Here is a 19,627-nt window from a genome sequence, read left to right on the forward strand (position 1 = left end):
CAGAAGGCAGAAGCAGCACGCTATATCCACACTTTACTACTTCTTAGCAATGCAAGGTTTTTCAGATGCCATGGCAAACAATATTTGGTTTGCACACACCCCGGTGTCTTAAAATACATGTGGTGAAATGCAGTCCCCCGTGGAAGGCTTGTGCGAGGGGTACGTGCCATGTAAGCTACAGCGGACACAATGATTTAGTTTCACTAATACAGCCTTCGGCAACTTTAAAATTAAAAAGATGTCTAATTCTAATGAAACTACTGCAAATTATTCAATAGCATGTTTTAAAGTCCAATATGATGTTTTAAACCGCAACAGAAAAACATTAAGGCTGATTGTGATACAGCCTCTCTTACAGAGGCCGAGCCGAACCTTAACGAAAGGCAAGAGGGACAGCAGGGCGCAGCGCTCACCTGAGCACCCTGCACCCACCTTTACTATTAACTCAGCTATGTACCTGAGTTTAACCTACCTGTAAAATAAAGCATAACTGTCTGCTGTGTGATAACAGTCTGCCTATCAAATTGGACAGAGTCATGAATTAGCCAAGTCCTGCTTTGTGAAGGACAGCATAATTACATTGCTTGAGCTCCCAGCAAGGATGAAATCTGACCCAATCACCCAATCTTGCACACAGCTTTGCAAGAACTTAGGAGCATCTTCACCATCGCACTTCAAGACAGGCTGCCTAAGCCTGTAATGAAAGGCTGCCATTAATCTGCTTCCAAAGTCAGCCGAGCCCATCAGCGGTAGAATTCTCCAGTGCTCCCCACCGTGTCATCCCAGTCCTGGAATGACCTGTGCTTGTAAATCCATCTGGCTCCTGCCTCTAACATACCACGGCAGTAGACTCCAGAGCTGGAAATGAAAAAAAATACCACAAAAAAAATTCAGGTGTATGTGTGGGAACTGAGACCGAACTCAAGTCATTCCCCTACCTACACTCAAGCTCAAAAATTCTTGGGTTCTGAGCATATAACCTTTGGGCGACAGAAGTTACCTTAGAAAGATGGGGAGGAAGAAAGCAGAAGGTGTGGGCAGTCAGCTTCCTTCATTTCCATTAAACAGCAAAGCCTGTTTAATGACACTGTTCATTATGTGGAAGAAGGAATAGGAAATGTGTCTGATAGACAAATACAAATAATTTTTCAAGGCCAATTTTCCTCTGGACAAGAGGAAGACACTGCATTGTTTTCTGCATACTGAGCACAAGCACAGCATCGCAGTGGCATTTAAATTCACAGCTTACCTTCCCCCTTGCCACTCTGAATACCTTTACCTCTGAGATGCTTTCACATGGGTGATTCAACACTGTGCACTGAAAACACACTTCGCAGGAGACCATTCCGAGAGTTAGGACAAAACAGACACAAATAATTCTGTTTTTCTGCAGAAACTAGAATTTCAACCAAATGAACACGAATAATGGCAAACTTCGTAAAAAACGACGAGAATATCATAAGTGAAACTTTGACGTTTTAGAGTTCTACTGGTACAGTAGAACTAAACCTATGCAATACACTACTTACATAGATACACATAGTATTAAACATGTGTATCCATGCACGTACGTGTATACGCTGTAGACAGTGCCGACAAGCCCAACACCTTTCACTACATGACCTGCTTTCAGTTATTCTACAACTATAACAAACTAGTCATTCACACTAAAGCCTTCTGTGATAGGTGTTTGCCTCAGGCTGGTTTTGGTGTTCAAGATTTAGCTGAAACAGTCTGGGGTTTTTTTGGTTGAGGTTTTTTTGTTTTGTGTTTGGTTGTGGTTTTTGTTTTTTAAGAAGGAACACATGGAGTAATGCTGTTTTGCCACGCTTGAAAAGAAGTCTTGCGCTGGTTTGTCGAGAAGCTTCAGCGCCTCTGTACTCAGCCTTGAAGTCTGACATAAGCCAACCTTTGTGGTGTTCCTGAAAACCCATGCAAATTTGGCCTAGATATTACCATCTGGGGAAAAAAACTTGTCTGCTCAGTTAGAGAGTTGTTGCTTCCTCACACACTTAAACTTTGAAAATTACATTCACAGTGAGAATGCTCCAGGCCATGAAAAGAAGGGACAAGTAGGACATTTTCTGCAATTTGAGCACTGCCAGTGGGCTAGCATTGGGCACCAGACCTCCAAAGCAGAAAGACTGCCTCTCATGTGCTTCAATGACCACCAGTTGGCACCAGGCAGTAAGAAGAAACAGCTCACATGTCGACAGGACGGGAAGCAGTCTGAAAACAAGAGTCCTTCTGGCATAGTTTCTGTGTGCAACACCTGTATATATTTTACATGCACATATATACATTCATATACAGTAAATAGTTCAAGAAATACATCACATCAGTTCTTTGACACAGCACTGATGTTTCTCTTACTAGTCTGAACTGGAACTTGCTCGCAGAAGTATTACGGAGAGCTGACGTGACTCTAGGTTTAGCTCTCACAGCTCTGTCTTTGATGAGCCCAAAATGCTGAATTCAAATATTAACTTAGTGTGGATTCAAATCAAGTCATCATTCAGGCACATGTCCCCCTGAAACCTATTAGCCACAGCAGATTAACCCATACAGGCTTGAAAAAGTAAATGCCTTCCTGCCCATACCAAATACTGGAGCAGTCACACTTCTCTTTCAGCAATGTGGTTGACCAGAGAATCGCTTTGACCTGCTGTCCTCTCGAGAAGAGTTCTGTGGCCATCCGTGCTGTCGGGGATGTCTCTTGTCCAACTGCTGGCTGTCCCCACAGGGCTTCCTGCCATGGGGGTGTCTGCGCTCACCAAGCTTCCCGTCCGAGATCGGTAAGGAGGAAGATCTGGCTGATTAGGGGATTCAGATTCAGAACAATAAGGCGGTGGAGGAAGGTCAAACCAAGGTGGTCTGCTGTGAAACACAACAGTAAGAGGTTACTAAAAACAGTGGTACGGAAGAAAGCACGTAGTTTTCCAATTATGAAAAAAACAAACAGTATTTCTCAGCTTTTCCATGATGACACCTTTCAGGAGATCTCAAACAGACCTGCCTACATTATTCAGGTAATTCCAAAACATCCACACCACCACTGGGCACCAAGGTTTCTGATCAAGATGCAACATAGCTAATTACACCCTGCTTAACACTCTACACTCCGATTTTCATGGGTATGTACTTCCACAAATCTCAGCTTACCCTCAAAGACAGCTGCAAGAGGTAAGAATTTTTCCTGTATAACATTTACACAACCTGAGAAAGTGCTTTAAAAGAAATAACGTGAATAGTGGATTTACACCTACAGATAATGATGTGAACACAAGAAAGCTCTGAGGAAACCTCCATTAAGTGACGAGATTAATGGCTTACGGTCTACAAATAAATAATGAACTGATTTCTCCACACAACAAATCATGCTGTCATGATATCACATGCAGAGCAACTGCTAAGTAGGCATAGACAAGATGAGTATTGGATTCAAGAACACTGTTTTTTGGTTCTGATAGCAAACAAGTAAAGGGACTGAAGAGTTTAGCAGATTGATAACAGGTCCTGGGAGCAATTAGCTCTGAAATTGCTGATGGTTTATCAGCCCAGGTGAGAAGTGATTACAATCTGGACAGCTGCTCATTTAGTTGTCCTTACTAATGAAAAGATATCATTATTATGAATGTCAACATTAAGACAAGGGAGCTGCTGTCAAACGCAGCAGAGAATAGGAATGTAAATTGTATCATTCTCAGATCCCAGAATTTGTATTAAAAAATACCGACAGGGTGACAGTGAACAATCTGGATCATTAAAGTTCATACCATGCCCTTTTTATGTGCAGAGGATGTCAGTCTAGGAGTTTTGTTTGGAAAGACTTTACAGACAGAGGTTAAAATGCAGGTTAATTATCTACAAATAAAACCAGTGTCATAACTACAAAAACATAACCCAAACCACACCCACCCACAAAACTGCAAAGCACTTTCAGCTATTTAAAAGGAGAACAGCACTTTCCATTTCAGAGTCCTGTTCTTTTCTTTTATTGGTAAAGGGAAAGCAGTTGCAGAGCAGAGGGACTTTATGCAAGAATTTAAGACCTCTTACCTTTATATACTTATCACATATGACCAGGGTAAGTTTTTTTTTTTAAATAGTATGACCTACAACCTAGCTGGTTTTTGGCAAAACTCCAAATTCAATTTTCATGTTTTGATTCCAGACTCGTACAGGATATCACTACTAGACAAGTGATACATTTCTTTGCATTCTCCTGCCACCCTCAAAATCTCTACCACCAACGACACGTGCTAAGAGAGCATGACTTAAGTTTGCCTTAAACCCCTTTAATACCAGTAACAGTAAGGGGACCTGAGGACCATGAATTTTTCGTACGCAGAAGGAGCTCAAATTTGCCCAAATTTGGCCCTATGCACGTGACAGAATTTCAAGCTGTACTTCTGTCAAAAGCAGTAAAAAGGATAAATGGGGAGCAGAAGCACAGTAACTGAGCTGCAACCAGTAGCGTGAAACTTTGGTGAGCACAGAATTAGCTCCTGTACATACCTTTGGTCAAGCACAGCCTCTGAATAGGATGGCGGAGAGTCCAGGTCCACTGGCCTGTGGTAGGCCTGGTTGGACATGTACTGGATCCCATTGTTGACGTTGTAGGTGACGCTGCAGTGGTGTGGGTGATCGAGGACCACCAGCCGGGACAGCAGGACAGGGTGCTGCAGCCGATGCACCGGCAGGGTCATGAGATTGTTGCGTTTCCGTTGGTGGTGCAGGACTAAGGCGAGAAAGGCCACCACGAGTACGAAGATGACAGAGCTTCCGATGATAGCATAGGTAATACTAGGGTAGTAAAGCAGCTGATTTTCTGAGGTCACGTAATCTTGGCCGCTGCCTGCCTCTGCAAGACAAAAGGAACAGGAAGCCTGAGATTTGTTTCAATATAAAACTGCTCTTAACCTAAGCTGTGTTTTCCGCTAATGCATTGTGTGACAAAAGCAAGTTTTCCTTTTTTCTTTGGATTGTGGAAAATCAGCTCTCTAAAAGCATATGCATGCAAATCAGAGATTGGCTGCCTATCGCTCAGTCCATCCTCACCTGCAATAAGTGCCAGCAGATAAACTACTAGGGAGAGACAAACTGAGAAAGAGGAAAATACACACCGGAGTAGGAAGCATGTGCACTTCCATGGGAGTATTCCCCCCCGCCCCCCCACCCTATCAGTCGTAACTTTTTGTTTCCAGAGGTGAGACACCCAGTTCCAAGGCATAAGCACAGTACCTCAGCTGTACCCAGCAAAACACACTAGAATCAAAGATGTAAAAGGCCTCATCTTTACTTTTAATGGTAACCTGCAGTGCAGTCAAAGTTTACACGGAGTTTATCAAAAAAGGCAGCAACTACATCCTGTCCTCCACAGATCTAACAGTCCAAAATAAGTATGGGAGAAAATATAGATAGCTGCTCCGTAAAGGGTGGTTATTTGGATGTTTGTGATCAGAAGACGTCCTGCTGGAAAAAATTCAAAAGAAGAAAGGGTGTTGGAACAGCAAAACTAGCTATGTAAGCCTGGTAGACGTGATAACAGCAAGAGATGTGAAAGTCTAAAAGCAAAGGCTGCAGTGAAAGAAGTGAATGGTAAAAACAAAACAAAACTCCCAAACCAAACAAAAAAACAGGTTAGGATAGAACAAGATGAGGAAAAGAAAAACATGAGCTGCGCTGAGGCCATGAAAGATCACACAAGTGAGCTTCAGTTTGAGATGGAAATGGTGAAGGGAATGGTTGGAAATGGTACCTGAGTGGCAGGGAGCGGGAGCAGAAGCACGACCCTAAACAGTGGTATTAGAGGGATTTTGAGAAGAGATGAGAAGACCAGATCAGAAGAGGTACTTCAGATAGCATATAGTATATGTTTTATTTGCAGAAGGCACTGTGGCATCGGCAAAGTTACCGAGAATTGTAAGAGAAGTTACAGTTGGAGTTGGAGAAGTTACAGTTCGCAGTCATGATACAGCAGAAGGAATTCCCGCCCGGGCTCTGGGCCCAGAGAAGCGAAAAGGAACGGAATAACAGAATGACAACTTTGGACATCTGAATGGATCTTGAACTGCATGCAAATCTTATAAGAAAACACAATAAAAAGCAACAAAATGCAAAGGAAGAAAGAGGCTCAGAGAAGCAAGATGGCATAAACACACTGATGCGACTCTGCCGCACTCGAGGCCAGTGCCAGCCCCACAGAACCGTGTTCCCCGACTCCATTTCAGCCCCCTGTTCACAAGGTCATGCAGTCTTTGAGCACTGTTTTCTTTTTTGGGGGAGAATTTCTATTTCTGTGCAGGCTGTAACTCCTTATAGCCTGAAAAAGAAAAATACTATTCTGACACAAGACATTCATCTACCTCAAGAAAAACGAGAGGCTGAGTAAAAAACAAACAAAACAAACCCAACCCCTTGACCCTCAAAATCCAGACAATTACGAGAGGACTATCCATCCCAATTCTTCATTTCCTACTGCAGAAGGCTGGGACAGTAAATCTTAACACACGATTTCCCTTTCTTTCGCCTATCAACTAAAACTGCTTTTTGGTCACTCAGAATTGCAACTGAGCCCCCTACAAATTTCTCTAGCAACAAAATAATGAAATATAATACCGACTGTGTCCGGCACAAATAAAGGAGCTTTCCTCAAGTACCCATTGTTCTGCAGCAAGATGCTTTGGGTATTTCTCTCAATATTTGATTTTGGTAGTTCACTTCCAAACACCAAACCACATTTTCCAGCATCACTAAAAATAACTTATGCATTAGTTAGTAAGATAATACAACATAAAATGGCTAATCCTTTAAACATCTCCATTTTAAATCATAGATATTTTAGTAAGAAGGAATGAAATGGGAAAGACAGACTGTACCAGAACTAACAGAACATGATTATTGGTCCTGTTTCTGACTACAAAAACTACCACTCTTAAATAGATCTGTTTTACTGATGATGCCACTACAACCACAGACCAGAGGTTTGCAGGCCAGCTGCAAGCCACACAGTTTTCTTGATACCTAGTGACACACCTCAGCAAGGATCCTTATTAAATTTATTTCCCCATGCAACTGTGCTGGAGAGAATGCAGAAGTCATCGTTACCAGTCAACACGAGGTCTCTGGCTCACTCAGCAAAGTGAACAACGTCTGCGTGAAGAATGTAAATCAAAGCAGAAGGGAGGAAAGGAATTTACATGCATTAGTAATTTTAATTACAACTCACCACATACTGCTGTGGCTTCTTTAACACACTCCCTAAATTCACCAGCTGAGAAACGAATTCATGTCACATATCACGGACAAGGGCCAGCATAGGGAGTATAGTGACAAGCAGATCATTTTTATGCAAACACTGACAAGTTATTTGCAGGGAATGATCCATGGGTGAACACCGCTACCTGCAATTCTTCAGTGCAAGGAAGGTAAGTATATTATGACATCCCAGTAAAATACCACAAGACTTTCATTCAACTTGGCTCACTGGTTACAGGACATTGGCATAAGACTGAGAACAGGATGCCTTTGCAGACCTGATGAGACCTAATTAGTTACCATGGGATCGTTCTGCAGCAGCACAGTCCCTCCTCTTTATAATCCCCATCTTATTAAAAGGGAAGAAAAGCAAGAGAAGTGAATTAAACATCAACTTCTTTTCAAAACTTTTAAGGTTATCTATCTGTTTAAGATCGCACCTTCTAGGTCCTGCACGAAAAGCCTCCATAAATCCAAACAGATTAACCAGATTGCTGAAGAAAAAATATTTTGTCAAAAGTCAGATGGGATCTGATGACCAGCTTTAGGACAGTCCAAAACAAAAAATATATTTTATCTGGTTTTATGATCCTTTTCATACAACAACCACCCACATATCTTGCAGAGATTTTGGGTAAATTTGCAGTTAACATGCTGTTTTGGAGCTTTGGGATTACTGTGGCTATTGAACATCATTTGTTAACCAGTAACCCTCTATTCCTTTTCAGGTTTTTAGACCTGTTGCTTATATTTCCATTTAGTTCACTGTATCTCTGAGAGCAAGAGCAATCTAAGGGCACATCTACACTAGGGACTACAGGTCTGTGCAGAGATCTCTGAACAAAAAGTATAGCCGTGAAGGTGCTGTTTTGAATAGTGCTATCTGGTGCAGCCTTTGAACCGTCCAACACAGCAACATTGCTTTTGGGATCTGAATTAGCATCTCCATCAGTTCAGCTAGTTCTAGCCTGTGTCCCTCTAACATGGAGCTGCACTGAGGAGTACAGATATATCCTGCGAAGAGGAAAGAATCTGGTTTCTCTCTCAAGCGCTTTCTTGTGCCTTGGGCAGTGCTGAGTGCTTTGCATGGAGACACTCTCTCTCCCCTCGCAAAGAATCCAGCTCCCTAAACATGCAGAGTCTTTATACCTTTACAGGAACAGACATAGAGCGCACCATAGCTCTGAGATGGAGTTCTGCCTCGGAAGATTCAGCTACCATCGAAACAAAGTCGTCTTCTACCACCGTAACAACCTTATTCTTGCCTTAGGCGGGTTTTCTGGGCCAAGACGACACAATCTTAAGGCCCCTTAGCAAAACACGCTCACAAGTGAAGTCCAGCGGTATTTTGCTTCTGCTGCGGTGTAGTTTAAACCAGGAAAGACCAACCTGCATCTAACCTCCCTTTTCTAGCAAAGTCAGTAAATCCAAACCTGCAAAAGATGCAAGTAATGTTACCAGAGCCTGTCAGCGCTGCTTGGCTTGTAGCGCTGGAGAGGGCACTTCCCACTCAACGAAAAGAAATGAACTGCCCTTAATGGTCTTCCAAAATAATGCTCCGGCACGAAAACTGCTCTATAGCACAGTTAAAACAAAAGTAGAACTATGAGACAGTTTTGCATACAAGAGACATCAAGTTTTTTCTTCGTCTTACTATATAACTGATTATGTTGAAATGAATAACCTCTTGGCAATTCCTTGATAACATTCTGGTTTTTTGTAGAGCCAGGTGAGTATACAGAGGTGTGGAAGGGAATGTTAGGTACCTAGCTGAGACTGCCCGATGAACCTCTATCCATTTTGTGCACATTGTAATAGGGAGAAGGTGAGATGTAAGAACACCTGAAAAATCTTAGCTGGACACGCACAACTACTTTAGAAAGAAAAAGCCATGACTCTTTAGTTCTGCTCTAGTAACTTTCAGCAAATGTTTACACATCACAGAAGTCATTGAACTGAATTTCTTGATAATTCACTCATCTTCTCCCAGAAGAAGCAGGTATTATCCAGGCAGGTTTAAAAAGTTGTCTGCTCTGCTATTAAATGCAAATTCACAAAACAGGTGAGTGGGCAAGCTAATTTATCTTAAATTCATGGAGTATTTATTCTTTTGTGCTCCCCCTGCCCCTTTAAGAAGATCTATGTTTTCTAATCACGCCACATATAAACAGTTTATCAATGCCACTTATGCTTACTAAATGTTATTATCTGGGAAATGCTGAATTCGCAGATTAGAGATTTTTGGAGTGTAAAAAGCTTTGTGAATAATTTAGGAAAAGACTGATAAAGGAAACATAACACGTTGTGCTCAGAAGGCTGTCTTATTGACTGTGAACAAATTTGCTGTCTCAAAGTTTTTAAAAAGATCTGAGAGTAACTGCATTAAGTCTGCCAGACACAGGGATGAGGGGCTATTATTTTATCTTTCGCAATCCTCTGCTCAAGCCTGGCTTTTCACAGTTCATCAGAGAAAAAGCTTTTGAAATACATAATCTAAGCAGACATCTGTAGCCTTAATGAGCTCGAGTCACGGTCCATCTCCAACAAAGACACTACTGTAACAACACATTTAAATTCCAACTGGTTAAAGAGCAAAGCTGCAGCGTGGAAGGTTAAAGACGACAAAAATCAAATACAGACAGGCAGAGCCTCTGCACATTATTTACTTTTTGTGCTAGGAGTTCCTAGGGCATCCAGCTAAGTCTCCAAAAGCTCTTAAATTTCTCATCCTTGATGAATTTATGTCCCACTAAAACAAGTCTTATGTAGATTTTGTGCACTAGACTTTTAGAATATTCTTTATTCTAGTGATGTCTTTCTAATCCAGTTATCTTTTTTCCCTACTGCTACAAACAAGACCTAGCCCAGTCAGCACAGCACCTTGACTTCATGCAGTTTCATCCTCAGTTACCATTTGTTCCCCTCCCCAAGCAGCTTCATATTTCCCTTAGACACCCAAGACATTGTTTTCAACTCCATTCAAAGTGTGTTTCTGCCCTGCTTTGGCTTTCTCTGTTTCAGGTACAGAAAAGAGATTCGTTAATAGAGGTGTTACACATACTAAACAAACCTTATCTATGGGAATCGGCCAAAGTAATATAATATGATTACATCTTTGCTTACCAGGTATTTGGTAAATGGATACGATTTCTGGGAAAGCAGCAGGATGAAACCCCAAGCTCCTTCCAGGTAGGTCTACAAGAGCAATGGCTTCACATCCAGGTAACACTGATTTGCACAGATGTCTTGGCTTGAAATGGCACCAGGTTATTCTTTGTTTTACCCTGTGCTAATCACAAGTGTCCCTAATACCCATGGACCAGAACCAGAGCAGCCAGCACAGCCCTCGAGCTAAGAAGTTGGAGCAGAGGGTGGCTCTGTTCCCAGCTCTTGAAGTTGCCCATCAGGTCATTTTCTCCACCTCTGCCTCACTCCCTGCCCTGCTATCCCCACCTGAAAACTACATAACGATGTTCTTGGGCTCTCAGGACATTCTCCCAAGCTCTTCTGTGCTGGCAAGGACTAAATTTTCCTCAAAAGCGTTAAGTGTTTCAAATATTAATCAGAAGTCTAAATACCAGTGGGTAGTGGGTGCTCTGTCTTGCCTATTCTTTCAGATGAATGAAAAGACTTTCGTGACTTTGCCTGCATAAACAGAGTAGGACATCTCGATATGGAGAACTTGTTACCCATTCATCCATATAATTTTTTTTAATCATTATTGGTATTAGTGTAGCACCTTGGAGCTCTAGTAATGAAATAGGATTTCTCTGTATAATGTACCATACAGGCTCGGAGCAAGACGATGGCCATTGTTCCAAAGGATTTAAAGCTAAGCATAAGACTTGGAACTATATATAGTTTTAAGTCTATACAACTAGCCAGCAAGACACAGATAAACCTCAAGACAGTATTAGTCAGCAGAATGAGCAGCAGTCTCAGCACATCTCATTCAGTGCATCAGAATGAGTCCGTTACCCATGCCTTCCTCCCCAGACTTAAACCCCTCACACCCTGACCACGCGTTACAAGAGCAGTGCTTTCGGTCTTTGCAGCTGCTGAAAGAGCGGCTGAGTCATCAGACTGAAGATCAAGAGCTCACCTCTCACGTGCCCTCCTTTTTATCTTCCGCAGGGTAGGATAATTATTCCACGCACTTCACACGCCACAGTTTAAATGTGGGGGAAAAAAAAAAAGAAAAAAAAAAAGAAAAAAAAAGAAAAAAGGAAAGCAGCAAACTGAGCAAATAACTAGAGAACTAAGAAATACTTAGCAGTAGCCATGGCAACTAAAGTTCTAAAATTAACTTGGCAGCAACGTAAAAACCTGCAAAGCTAAAATCTGCCATCGAGCATGGAAACAAAAGGTGCAGGCTTGGCAGCTGGATGGAGGCCAAGGAGGAAATTAAAGTGTTACTCAAATGCCATTCAGGATCACTCCGACACTGATCTAAGCAGCACTTCCTGGACACGTGATAGCCTAAAAGGCTAGTGGTGTAATTTGATTAATTTACAGCCAGTACAGAAGCTATGCCCAAAAGCAGGGGCAGAACATAAAAAGGATGAACTTCCTCCTAATAAAGTCCTCTTCTCTAAATAGAGGGGGTTCAGTTACTTCTGTTTCTCTCTTCTTTCTCCATTGAAAATGGAGGGTCACCATCAAGGAGACTGCCAAGAAGTTAGTTACTACACACTTCTCATAATGTTTTATGACAGGAAGACGCCACCCAGCAGGAACCTGATGCACTGAAAGCTCTAGGGGCTTCCACTGCTATCGTCCTCCTCCCAGTCACTAAATTAAACCTGTTCTGCAGAATGCAAATCTCAAATAGCAGCACCCCTAAAAGGCTCATTGGTGGACCAAGCTTATAACATAAAGCAAGAACATGCTTCAAAGAAAGAAAAACTGTATTGTCGTCATAGCATAAGCATGCTCTTGGTGCTCTGGCCAGGACCTATGACAACGAGCAGCATCCCAGGCTCTAGCTGGACAGAACAGCCATTGATCTTGTACCACAGCCTGCTTCTTCCCCCTAATCTCCCAAGAGATATTCCAGTCTCACCTTGTTCAAGCCACAAACAGTATTCCACAACTGCAGGAGAAGTCCAGATTTTGTGTCTCTGGTTGCTGTGTAATCCATTGCATACGATTAATGAGTAGTATTGTATAGTCTTGAAAGTTAAAACAAAAGAATGTTTTAATGGAAAAGTTAATAGAACTGTGAAATTCAACCAGCAAGACCCAAGTGGACTCACAGCTAGTCTCCAACATCAGCTTTATCTTCATTTCTTTAACTAATGGCATAACAAGTATATTGTCTACCAAATACCCTTGGGAACACCGGCAAATTTATGTGCAAGTGCACCGTCCTGTCTTCTGCAAAGGTTAATTGGAATAACAGAGCTCTGATGTAGGTAAGAGCCTGGACGTTGTATCAGCTCCCTGCCAGCGCAGAAGCATGCTCTACCTTGATTAATTTTGAAAGGTCTTAAGCAGTTTCAAGTCAAAAGTATGAAGGAAAATAGGCCATAGGTGGCTTTGTCTTTCCTATTCCAGTCTGACCCCGAGAGTTTAGAATCCAAGTTTCCATGACACTCTCCGCTAACATTCCTTGGAATCATTTGAGTATGTAGGAGGAAAAAAACCCAACTCAAAAAAAAAAGTAAACTAATTAAAATGAAAATCAGTGGATGAAATGCTTGGGTTTTTATCATCTATCAATCCTGAAACTAAATTACACCATGTTGCAAAACTGTTACCAATTTATCTTGGGTGATCTACATGCCTGCAAAAACGCATGTTATTTCAGTAGAACATCTGGAAAAAGCTGAACGTGGGATGCTGTGCAGGACAGACAGATGAATCACATTTTTACAGCATTTATTCTGGAGGTTGGTAAGAAGAGACACATACTGTTCAGCTAGAATGTACACATTAACTTTTTCCTAGATGCCACATTAGTGGTACGGACAGCTGGTGCATGAGAAGGATAATAAGGCTTGAAGAAATGCGGTACAGGATTTACGGAGCCTGCAGTCAGCTATACTTGGCAAGAAATACTGCTTAAGTGTGATTTAGATACACTGTAAAGTAAGTTTTTAACCAGCTTTTAAATTTAGTCTAATCATTCAAGGACTGTATTTTAATGGCTCTGCTTTCTGAAGAAGTGTTAGTACAAAGTCCATGCCCTGTCTTACATATTACTATTATCAATCCTATTTTTTTCTAGAATTGTGAAGAGGAAGAGATGATGATGTCAGATACACAGTCCACATAGCATCACTCGTTCAAGATAGTGTCCGAACAATTTAGAAACCATTAGCAGGTTGTGATCTTGAGTAAAAGAAGAATCAAAACAGAAAGCGGCGACAGACAAGACCTGCTAGGTCACCTAATCCCTTCCCTAGGGTCACATTTCACATCATCCGTTCACACCTACCCAACGGCCCTTCACTGACCGCTTCCAGGAGGCCACGGAGGAAGCGGGTGGCAAATCCACCCTAGCAAGAGCCCTGCAGGCTGCCCCGTCTGCCTCTAGGAAGCAAAAAGAGACTGGAGAGGAAAGCAAGACCACGATGACCGAGATGCGCAGTTCAAACCAAGATGGAGCTCAGTGCTTGGTTCCATCAGAGAAAGCACCTGCATCATGAGATGCTTTGCTTCTTAAAGTTATCCTGACTTTGCATTACCATTGTTTGACATACAAACTAATGTCTCCTTCCAGCTACAAGCTCTGTAAACTCAGCGTAAACAGCAAGAAAGTCTTGCCAAACAGTGGCCTCAGTAGCTTCACTATGTTCAGGTTACACCTTCAGGAAAGGTCTTAACAAATACCATACTTGGTTGCAAATCAAACTCCAAATCTTTCCTTTCATATTATAAAAAAAAGAAATAAAGCATAAAACGCAACAGCAAAGATGACAATAATTGGTTGTGCAAGCAGCTGTTGCACATCCTCTTTGGCCTTCCCGATCACAAGACACAGACTATCTAATGCCAGAGAAAGAGAGGGGGAAGAAAAAAGAAAGAAAGAGAAGCAAGCAAAGGAAAAAAAAAACCAAGAGAAGCAAGTGAAGCAAAGAGGGGAAAAAAAGGAAAAAAGCTGCATTTGAAAGCTAGTGTACACAAATGGGACACCAACGAGTATCTGGAAGGCATTTACACCAGGAAGAAGATAAACTTGTGCTTTTCATCCTCTGCTAAAAATCTCACTTGATCAGAAAATATGACACTGAAAATAGGGAGTGGGAGGGAACCATTCAAAGGCTGTGGCTGCCAGTGGGTCATTACAAAATGGAAAGCTTTTCAGGGCGGCCCATTACAAAATGGAAAGCTTTTCAGGGCGGCCCATTACAAAATGGAAAGCTTTTCAGGGCGGCCCAAAGGGCTTTGCTCTGAATCTGATACTATTCAATAACTACCTGAATGACAAAGTAGAAAGAATATACTTATTCAGGTTCCTGTTAGGCAACACAAGCACCCTGCTAGGCAAGATTAAAATTCAAAATGATCAGAAAATAGCAGAGATGGTCAGGATCACGTGCAGTCAGGTGTCAGCAGAGAACAGGGTGTTAACTGGCAGCGAAAAATGCAGCCCCAACAGTACCCAGCCCTAGCAAGGTGTCTGCTGGAGTATTTATCCAGCTCAGGACATCACACTTAAAATAAAAAAGCAAAGATGAATCAGGGCTTGGTGGAGAACAACATGAATTATCAGATGTCCGTAAAACACCAACTACCAAGAAAGGTTGTAAGAATCAGGGTTGTTTAGGCTGAAGAAAACATTGCAAGGAAGCTTCTGATATTTTTAAATATGTAAGTCTGAAATGAAAGAGAATCAAAACAATGCCTGCTCCGACTAACAATACAGTGCTTTCAAAAGCTGCAGGAAAGCATCCCAAATTACTAACATGGGAGATCACAGCTTTTTTTCATACATCTAACTGATTAGAGCTGCTACCTGTGTCTGTGAGTGAATGGTAGTAGCACCACATGTCTCCACGCCTTTAGATTTCCAGTTACCCTGATCGCTCTGATAGTTTTATCATAGGGACCATATCCCTTTATGTCCGCAGGAGAGTTTCCCAAAGTTATTCTGCAGAATATCAAAAATCCTACAAATTTTAAGTAACTACAAGCCAGGTTGAATCTGAACTACTTACCTCCAAAGGCAAAGCACCTCAACAACTTACTGTCAACTTCCTAAGCCATGTGTGTAGCTCTAGTGTCAGATGCAGCTTGCTAAGTGCTAAGGATAATGAAGCACTGGAATAGGTTGCCTGGAGCTCACAACGGTCTAGACACCTCTTTGGGGGTACCCTGAGACCTCTGATAGTCCTGAACATATATGCTGGCCTATAGTGAAAAACAAAACAAACCAAAAACCAAACACAAAACCTCCATCCTTGCCATTCAAATAACCCAAAACAGTCCATAAAACCCAAATTGGGGTTATTTCTCCAAGTGAGCTGACAAACCTGCATTAGTTTCACCAAGCCTGTCTTCAGATAAACAGAAAAAAGACTGAAAACACCCTCTAACAATGAGGATGGATCTCCTCTTTTAAAGAATTTTATCTGACTTGTTGCATGACCCCATCCTACTGCCAAGTTCAGTAGAAGTTCATACTTCATTGACAAATCTATAAATTGTACAAGCCTTAGAAGCTAACCATGCATTCATAAAGGAAGAAGGAGCTCATCTCCTCCTTTAATGTGTAGAGGAAACTTGGATAGCTTTCCTCTGTGGATGGATTCAGAATAACATTTCAGACAGTAAATCAAGATATTATAGTACCTGGGACTTTATCCAGAACCTTTATTCCTCTTTTTGAAATATGCATTTTAAAAATTTTGGTCTCACTTCAGCAAGTTTTCATATAAATAAATTAAGCAAAAAATATCTTTAATTACAGAACGAAGAAAATTGCTGCACTTGATGAAATGTTGTTTATTCAGCACTGACAAACGCAGCCTAATAAATGTGAAAGTGCCAGATTTTATTCTTGCTGAAGATGTCTTGCTTTGTGTTTCCACAGAGATTGTGGAAACATTTCTTTTCCCTTTGACCCTGGCTGACTGACTGAACTAGTCATACTGAATTGTGCAATTCTTGATATGAAAAGCATGTGTACAATGCAAGAAAGAAAAATGTATTTTAAAATTTGTTTTAAGAGGCAAGAATCATAATTATTAATCACTATGTCAAGATAATTACTGTATGCAAGGACAAATGAAGAGATTTTTGGTAGCATACTTATAGTTCATATTCTGCATGGAAAGACTGGAGGTAAATAATAATGATTAGTACAGCTAAGCACAGTTTAAAAGGCACTGAATTAGCTAATGTGTCACATGAAAATGAACCTTTATTGACAGAATCTTGGTCTAATGCACAGCAGTGGTAAAGAAGGTTAATAGAAAACTGGGTTATCACAAGTAAAGGATATTAAACATATTGTTGCATGATTCTACAAAACCCCAGTGAAACCACATTTGAACGCTAGCATCCTATTTTGGCCAGCTTATTTGAAGACAGACAGAATTAGGTTGGTGAGAGTACAGCATGAGAAACAAAGATGATGAATGGGGAAACAGGGCTTAAATATCAAGAGAGAAAAAAGTAGGATTTATTTAGTCTTGAGAAAAGATGATTAAGAGGAGACATGATTGAAGTATTTATAATAGCCATGGGTTATAAAAACTAAGCTCGGTGACTCATTTTTAGATTGTTGGGCAGACCAGAACTAAAGACGACAAGGGTAAAAGAGAATAGATGCAGGACAAATTTAATGATACACTTCACAGAAAGAAGAGAAAATACATGAAATGATGTTTCATGACTACATTTAAACAAAAGCTGGGTGACCGTATAGAATATGTGCTGGGGAATAACCACATCATGGGGGAAAGGCTTCTAGGGAACATCTTTCGTAATAGCTGAGACATTTTTCCGTACACATACACACATGAGCATCTGCAGCAACTTCAAAAATCATTCTTAAAACAAAAAAGGTTAATAGTTTACCTAATTTCAAACAGGAAGAAACAAAACCATTTACTACTATTCCTTTATAGTACAGATGCAAATAATTAACTATACTATTTCTTTTATAGTACTCTTCCTGCAAATATTTACCAACAAATCACAGAAATGTTACAGTAATCCAACAAGATAGGTAAACATATCCCTTACCTAAAAAGCAAGGCTTAAATTAATAAAATGATTCACCTAAAGTTGCAGAGCTAAAAATTGTCAGCCAGGATCAGAAATGGGAGTTCTCGGCTTCCATCAGCCATACCCTGCTCTCCACACACACGCTTTAATGGATTATTTACTTTTTCTTTACTATCATAAAGGAGATAGCTTTATTGCTTTACTCTTAAGGTGCATTTAATTATCCTTGAGCAACTCAGTACTGTCCTCCTCTGTGGTATTTTAACAAGCCATCTACAGTGTCCATACATTCAAGATGGAGATTGATTTAACACACCTACATATCAGCTTAAAAACTTGACTAAACACAAATTAGGAAAGAAAATTTAAAAAAAAAAGAACAAAATCACACTGGATTCTAGACTAAGTGGAACATACCAAATATCTAGAAAATACTGAATAAAACCCCCAAACAAATCACATACACACACTCGCTCCTCATGACTCCTTGTTCCCTTTACAAACCATTTTTCTTTACTTTTCAGCTAATTTCTGGTTCTATAGATAAGGACCCCACAAAAAAGACCTTTGGAAGCTAAGGGCCTGACTGATCTTAACATCAATGCGTACAGCAGTCACTCTTGCCTCGTGCTATTGACGATCAGGATGGTTCCTCCACCTCCACCTGTGCATCCTTCTCTTTGAGTGTTTTAAATACACAAACAATAAAAGGTGATTTTGCTTTCATTGGGCTTTTCGCAGAAGTTTCAAGAGCTGGAAAATTGGAACATAATGGTTACCTATGACTCATGAAGTGACAGATGACCTGGGAGACCTCTACATAGCAAAAATAGATCCTAAAACGTCATTTTCACACTCTGGGGTGCAACTACCCTGCCTCGGGAGTTTCACAGCAGTTTTGAAGGGATTAAAACAAAGAACAGCCTCCATAACTAAGCCAGCTAAAAGTTTAATTAAATACAATTGCTTGCTGTGCTTCCCTTCCCCAAACAGCCTCATGCATATTCATCACTGTAATTACAGCAGTAAAAAACTCCACAACTAATTATGCCACGCTTCTCATCTTCTATATGCCTGGAATTTTTTATATAATTACCGCTGAAATTAATTGCAAGTTAGTTAATTTTGCACTTTGTCCTTTCAAGCTTAATTGAAAATTAAAATTTTTCAAACCAAGTCATTCTTGTAAGCATGGTGCTTCTACCTCAGATGGTGCCATACACCAAAATGTTCTTTTAATTGCTTTTAGTAATGTAGCATAGAGTACTAGCAATGTAGCATAGAGGAGTACTGTAAATTTTATCATTTAAAATAAGAGAGTGTTGCCCTAATACATATTCACTATATGCTTGTTAGTTGTACACTCTTCAAAGAATATTCAACCTGCCCACTGCCACTTGGCATCTCATGCAGTACATTTGCACGTCACCCCCTGAGGCACAGGGCTACTCCATCAGTGCCACAGTTAGCTTAGATCGAGCTCAAACCTGGAATTTTCTTTGACTGTGGTTCAAACATTGTGCCTAATACTTCAAGGGTGACTAATGATTTTGGATGTCCAGTTCTACAATGGATTTTGAAAAAAAGTAACAAACATTTCTTCCCTTGAGAGGTGGGGGAAGAGGAAGAATCAAATAGGAAAGCCAAATTTTGACTTGGGCTAGAAAAAGAATTGCCTGAAAAATTTTGACTTAGCCTAACAAAATAATTGCCCAGAAGTACATGCTGTGCATGGCAAATTTTTAAATCAACAGCTCAAAGTCTTTCAAAGCTAGAAGCAAGCATTTAACAGGGTCTCCTCATTTGCTAGGGTAGTCCACTTCGATAGCACGCATGGTGTTTTATTGATTTGGGATATGCCTTTTACGAAGGACACTGTACAATGTAAAATCTTGCTGTCTACTAAAAAGCATCTAAATTCCATGCTGTGACAACAGATGCAAGATGCAGGAGCCCTGGATGGGGGCGCCAGCAATTTCCAGAAAGCAACTGGTACTCGAACAGGACCAGTAACATGTCTCGGCAAACCAGAGAACATTTCAGAGGCCCACACCACACAGCCCCATGTAAATCAATCAACTATTAAGGTTATTTTCATTTAAACCCATGTCCTTAGTACCTTATAATAATGGCAATATTAGCTTTTTGGCCCATTAAAATATAATTCATTACTGTTTAAACCAAAACAACA

General features: G+C 40.8%; 1 protein-coding gene across 1 annotated transcript; it reads right to left on the reverse strand.

Moving 5' to 3' along the window:
* Window positions 1-2,615: 2,615 nt before the first annotated feature.
* LOC104078490 (low-density lipoprotein receptor class A domain-containing protein 3-like) lies at window positions 2,616-4,864 on the reverse strand (the record flags this gene model as incomplete). Its single annotated transcript, XM_009580140.1, has 2 exons — window positions 2,616-2,877; window positions 4,519-4,864. Coding segments are annotated over 2 exons (608 nt in total), but the record flags the coding sequence as incomplete, so codon positions are not given.
* Window positions 4,865-19,627: the final 14,763 nt, after the last annotated feature.

The sequence above is a fragment of the Fulmarus glacialis genome, unplaced genomic scaffold, assembly GCF_000690835.1.
Source record: "Fulmarus glacialis isolate BGI_N327 unplaced genomic scaffold, ASM69083v1 scaffold10596, whole genome shotgun sequence".
In the NCBI taxonomy this organism is placed as follows: domain Eukaryota; kingdom Metazoa; phylum Chordata; class Aves; order Procellariiformes; family Procellariidae; genus Fulmarus; species Fulmarus glacialis.